This window comes from Sphaeroforma arctica, assembly GCF_001186125.1.
Source record: "Sphaeroforma arctica JP610 unplaced genomic scaffold supercont1.420, whole genome shotgun sequence".
NCBI lineage: Eukaryota > Ichthyosporea > Ichthyophonida > Sphaeroforma > Sphaeroforma arctica.
In genome coordinates, this window is record NW_014040138.1 from 38,475 (window position 1) to 45,004 (window position 6,530).

Below are 6,530 nucleotides of genomic sequence, written 5' to 3' on the forward strand. Positions count from 1 at the left end.
ATATATTTAAAGTATGCCTTCTGGTGCATTGAAAGTATGCCTTCTGGTACATTGAAAGTATGCCTTCTGGTGCATTTAAAGTATGCCTTCTGGTGCATTTAAAGTATGCCTTCTGGTGCATTTATAGTATGCCTTCTGGTGCATTTATAGTATGCCTTCTGGTGCATTTATAGTATGCCTTCTGGTACATTTAAAGTATGCCTGACACTACTGGTCTAGCTGCTTAGCTGCATCGCTCGGTCGACCTCCAATACATACGCAATACTTGCTTGCCGTCACTACTACAAGTGTCTATTATCAGTCTTTCAAGCTTGCGCATAACATACCATCAATCATGCAAGTTCACCTTCAATACTTCCTATCAGTAATCGAGAAGTGGCCCAGAGCCTACACATTCGATCCACCTTGCCTCCCACGTACCACGTACCCTCTATTAACCCCCACCCGACCTCTGCTGTCAACCAATCACAGGTCACCGTAGTATCGCTACAGAAGAGACACAAGGTGCGCCTGTTCCTGCAGGATAAGCAAGGAGTCATCGCTAACACCATCCCCGGCGTGGTGGTTGACGGCGACATCACTCGGCCCGGCATGGACAACTTCTTCCTGAACTCCCATGTGGCGTTGCAGGGTACAGCGGTATGTGGCGATTGCTGCATGTCAATGTGGTGTGAGTGTGAGTGTGAGTGTGATTTAGTGGTGTGTACCAACAACCGTTGCCAAGTAGTTCCGGCTTTAATAGTGTGCCCGTCACGAGGCTGAGTGGATCGTATGAGTGATTGTGGTGGGTGTTCGTGTTACTGTATCCGCTCAGCGCCTCATTGGGCTATGTCGGCGTCTGCGATGTATTGTGCATTGTGGCATCGGCTGCTCTTCGAGCTGTCGCACGTGTGAATGAACCTGCACGCCAGCGCACGCTCATCACCGCCCTTGTTGTATACATGTATATACTGCACGTAAATGATGCGAGTTCGAATTGACACACAACCACAACCACAACTCAACCCTCCCCCTCCCCCCCCTTCCCTACACTCTCTCACCACCTCTCTCTTATCACTTTCCACTTTTCCTCGCGCAGAAATCCACGCACGTGGCCGTGTTGCACGACGAAATCGGCATCTCGTCTGAGACCATGCGCCTGCTGGCGTACTACGAGTGCTATGCCTTCCAGCGCTCTACCACATCCATCTCACACGCCGCTTCAGCACGTCTGGCTCATTTGGCTGCGTTCCGTGGCCAAGTGCTGCGTAGTGCAGGTGCCAGTGCCAGTGATATCAAGAATCTGGGCCCTGGATTGAATCCCTTGTTCTTCCTGTAGATGCATTTACCGTGTTTAGATAAGCGGGGTGTTGCGTGCGAACGAACCGAATGTCAGGACATATTTATTGGCCAATTGACAGGACGGAAGGCGTATGCATGGTATAGTCTTCAATAGATAGGAGTTTACTACTTGGCGTGCGGCAAATGATGCCCAAAATGTTATGTAAATGACCGATGTGCGCAATCCCGGACTGAATTTTCGAGCAGACTGACAGTGTCCCATTCTGCGTGTCGGGGGGGGGGGCTTCGCGAGACCCGCTACAGGGGGGTTCATAAGAGAACTTTCGGGAACTCGGTGGATGCTTGCGGCGAACTGTCGATACACAAGCGAACACCCCTGAATGACTATAAAGTGACGACTAAAACCTATATATCAAATACCGTTGGTATGCCCGAGTCCCTCGGGCCAGTAAGTATGCCAATCGGACCGTTGCATGACAAGCAGGAAAAAAATTATGAAAACAAAGAAAAAAAACTACATAAATACACATGTCTCTGCTCGTTCGGGGGCCGGTATGCTACACGGAACGTGAGAGACCCCTCGGAACTGGCATAGACTTGTGTATAAAAGAATCGCAGTTGCAAGTACGATGTTCAAATACCTGGCCTACCTGACTTATTTCAGTAAATATTGTTCAGTCGAACGTTCACTATCCGTTTATTTTGAAACGTGTTTGTTCTCGAGCTAATTAATGTACATACGAGGGAGTGACCTCGCACGGACGGCTCGAAGACCTTGTGCACACGGTGTGTGCATTCGTCACATCTGTAAGACTATGTATACGAATCATGACAGATTGTTCCATTGGGTAATATTAGTTGCCAAATGGCTAGTATTCTGCGATTACATTGTTCGCACGCAATAGCAGTCCTTTCATGACAAGCGCCTCCGCCATAGCGCTCAACGGTCTAGGTAAGAGCACCTACGAGAAATCTTGAAAACAGAAAATCCACCAGTGACCTTGAACTATTCTATTCGGGGTAGTGGGTATACCTGTCACAGTCTGTCACAGTCAACCACGAGAGTTGGCAATTTGCAATCATAACTATGGATATGTATAGAAAGGCGCTGTATGTGCTTATTGCTGGTGGCGGAAGCTGATCTGGTCAGTGGGGGGCTATTTACTAATACTTGAGGTACCAAGTCGGTGTGTGTGGAACTCTGCACAGAAATATATAATCATACGAATATAGAACAATATCCTGCCGATGTTACATAATTATACGAATATAGAACAATATCCTGCCGATGTTACATAATCATACGAATATAGAACAATATCCTGCCGATGTTATATAATCATACGAATATAGAACAGTTTCCTGCCGATGTTATATAATCATACGAATATAGAACAATATACTGAGAATCCCCAGCTATTGCCGGGCGTTGCTAACGCAGATAGCTCGGGGTCCAGCGAGTACGTTGAAGGGGTTAAAAGGCCAAGCAGCACAAATGTGATTAGTCGAAGATGTGTTAAAGTATGAGAGACCGAACTTTGGTGACACGTGCTCATAAATCGATATCACAGTACTAAGGCTCATACATTCGTGTGTTCTGCGAACGTTCCCTGGGCTTTCACGTTGTTTACCTGCTGAGGAGGCTGGTAAGTGCCGATACGTAAACCGATAGTGAGGGTTGGTTTGCGAACTTGGTTAAATTCTCTTGAGGTTGTGGCAGGTACAATAGCAATTTGCTAAGAAGGATCGGGTTGACGAGACGAGTTGGTGTCATACGGTTAAAAAGTATATGGTGTACTATGTATCATATGTAGAGTTCAGACTAGGTGCCAACGGGTCTCGGTTTATACATGCTTGTGAACGAGCAAAGGCATTGGTACCACACAATTTATAGTATCAGTAGTATTACGATCACTCTATTAATACCTCTAATCCTTTTATTCTTCTATCTATACGACATACGGTGTTCGCCGACTTCGAATTTGTGCGACATATGGCACTACTCAACGCGTTACATTTATATACGCGTGCCATCCCCTGTTGTGCCTGTGTATGTTTCGCGTCTGCTGTTTAGGTAATGCTCTGTACTATAGACGAGCAAAGTCACTATCCAGCCTGTGCTGTTTATGAGCCACTCTATGATTGGTAGTTGACAACTTGGTTACTTTTACCACTAAGTAAATAACGCTAGTAGATACGTAATGGAATGAGATGTGCTCTCAATTTAGGTCGAGCGATAAATGTACCGAAATCATTAGCGTCAGATCCACAGATACACTACGGGAATAAGGAAACGAATATATCAATCACTAGTTAGAGGAAGAGAAGTGGACTAATCTGCGGCACCGATTATACCGATTGGTATACGAAGTAATATTAATACAACCTAAGAACCCGAAAGACTGGAGGATCGAATGGATTGTTATCTGGTGCAATTCATACGAAATACATCCATAACAGATAAACGTTTATTATTTTATCCTTGAATTGATGTGTAGCCATTGATCCACCTATAAACTACATCGGATGATTCGCACTCGATTACGAAGGTAATTTTGTTACCGTTTATCAGAGGGTAAGGACAAGATCAATACTTTCTACCAAACGCATCACCAGCTTCCAATCTCAGACTTATAAGGTATGTATTAATTCGAAACTCAGACAAATAAGGTATAAATTCGAATCTCGACTAATAAGGTAAGGTATTGATTCGAAACTCAGACTAATGAAGTATTGATTCGAATCTCAAGCTGATAGGGTATTAATTCGAATCTCAGACTTATAAGGTATTAATTCGAACCTCGACGTATCAGGTAAGGTATTAATTCGAATTTCAGACTTGTAAGGTATTACTTTGAATCTCAGACTAATAAGGTATTAATTCGAACCTCGACGTATCAGGTAAGGTATTAATTCGAATTTCAGACTTGTAAGGTATTACTTTGAATCTCAGACTAATAAGGTATTAATTCGAATCTCAAACCAATAAGGTATTAATTAGGACCTCAGACTAATCGCGTATGCGTCATCGCTTCGCATTCCATCTGAACCTGGGGTGTGACTTGCACTTTCAAACACCGTGTTGGAACCGTTCCCACAACCACCGAATCCGAGTGTCAGTGTGTCACCTGTTGTTTGCATCCGAATACTACCGGCTCGTCTCTACCATAGTGTCAGTGCGTCTCTACCATGGACCATGCGTAGACCAGCGTCAATTCCAAAGGCGAGCACTACCAATCCATCACCACCAGGCAGGAGTTCGAGTACTGTGTATCTCATACCAACTTCGAACGCTGAGTGCGAACATCATGCAGGTCTCACGGTCTCCGGTTGTTGAGTAGCCCACTCATACCAAGCCATGCATCAATACCACACAACTCTACGACCACCACCACTACCCCAGGCACAAGGCCAAGCCGTAGCCGTAGTATCAACACGCTGTGACTGCTACCGATAAGGAAACACTCGTACCCGTGCAGTCATCCGCCTTACAGATTGGTAGAAACTCTTCGGTCAAGGCCTACGTCAACGCATACCGACAACGCCTACGTCAAGGCCTACGTCAAGGCCTACGTCAAGGCCTACGTCAACGCCAACGCCTACGTCAACGCCTACATCCCCCAACATGCATGGCCAAGGTGTGCGCAGTTTGCAATTCACTTGGCAACCGTCGATAGTTTGTTCATCCCTGTCTGTTGGCTCTCGTGGAACAACAGGTCAATGGGTGTTCATACACCAATGGCAAATATTATTCGCGAGCAGGGCGTGTACTAGTGTCCGGGAGGTGACCCCCCCCCCCCCTTTCCCACACCCCCTTTAGAACTACTGAACAAACACTGCGAGGCTGCTTGCACAACATTGCAATTGAAACCCTTGTACTCGCACCCTTCAATAGATACATCGACTCTTCAGCAACCTCGCCTTCCCACCATTTCTCCAGTGTTCTGGCAGGCCGTCTGCTTATGTACACCACACTTCCAATGGACTTACGCGCAAGCCCTACGCTGATACGTATGGTACGATATACCTCGCCGTAAGGCGGACCCATCATTCTCCACGGCAGAGATGCCATACGATACTTGCGCCCATGACCTCGCTGTGATCAGGAGTCGGGTTGTCCTTCAAACAGCAGATAGCCTGTACTGTCAGTCTTTACGACCATGACGAACGCAGCCTTTGAACATGCCAACGGGTGCCTAGGCTAGGGCGAATACGCCAGGCTGTGATGTACGACTCAGTACATTTTCCTCATCATCTCTTTCTCCAGTTGTGCTTGTGTGAGTGTGCCTTCCATATTCTCAAAGTTATCGTTAAACACCGAGTATGGCGATAGCTCTCCCTTCTTCCTCGCACGCCCAAAGTTTGTGAATACCAAGTAAAAACCGGAAAATAGGACAAAAACTGTCCCGAAATCGATCTCTGCGAAAAACCCCAATAACAGCAGCCAAAAAACGAACTTGAGGTACGAAATTGGAGCAAACCACAATACCGGCGCGTAGATGAAGTATGGCAGAAACCTCGTGGATTGTACCTGCGTATGCGTTGGGGATATGGCATGTATGCAACTGAATTCAGATGAATGAGGCACGAAGCCCACCGGAGCACGAACATATTTGGTTGAGAGCGCGGCACTTTCGTATCGAGTTTTACGTGAATAATGTACACAGCGAAGTGTCCTTCCAACAAACACTATAGCATAGTCGCACGCTTAGAAGTGGGCATGTATTGCATACCTGTCGTACAATATGTGTTGGTGTATTGCATACCTGTCGTACTACATGTGTTGGTGTATTGCATACCTGTCGTACAATATGTGTTGGCCATTCTGGATGCGGCCTCAAACTGAAGTCAGACTCCGCACGAAGCTTAGATTCCCTCCGTTCTTTATCCTAATGAAAAATAAATAAAACAAAATAAACAAAGATAAAAAGCACACCTTCTGAAAAACGCATGGTCATCAGCTTCACGATGATATTGTACCTTTGCTTCCTGTAGCAAATTAAAAAAGAACACACACACACACACACACACAATCGCACACACAAACACACACACACACACACACAAACAAACACACACACAAATATATATATACATACATACATACATATATATATATATATTCATGTGTACCGAAATAGATATATAGATATAATATATATCCACACACGCAAACACACACACACACACACCCACACACACACACACACACATATAAATATATATGTATATATAAATATACATACATA

General features: G+C 45.3%; 2 protein-coding genes across 2 annotated transcripts in view; one reads left to right on the top strand and one right to left on the bottom strand.

The window, feature by feature from the left end:
• The window catches only part of SARC_06083 (hypothetical protein), a 10,878-nt gene extending 8,901 nt beyond the window's left edge, over positions 1 to 1,977 (top strand). Inside the window, exons 7-8 of the mRNA XM_014300032.1 lie at positions 472 to 639; positions 1,079 to 1,977. Of these exons, the coding sequence (XP_014155507.1) occupies positions 472 to 639; positions 1,079 to 1,318 (408 nt within the window). The 3' untranslated portion in view covers positions 1,319 to 1,977. The remainder of the gene's footprint in view (positions 1 to 471; positions 640 to 1,078) is intronic.
• Positions 1,978 to 5,058: 3,081 nt separating this feature from the next.
• SARC_06084 (hypothetical protein) overlaps positions 5,059 to 6,530 on the bottom strand; it is a 3,145-nt gene continuing 1,673 nt past the window's right edge. Inside the window, exons 2-3 of the mRNA XM_014300033.1 lie at positions 6,081 to 6,170; positions 5,059 to 5,812 (exon numbers count right to left, since the gene is read on the bottom strand). Coding sequence (XP_014155508.1) covers positions 5,516 to 5,812; positions 6,081 to 6,170 — 387 coding nt within the window. The 3' untranslated portion in view covers positions 5,059 to 5,515. The remainder of the gene's footprint in view (positions 5,813 to 6,080; positions 6,171 to 6,530) is intronic.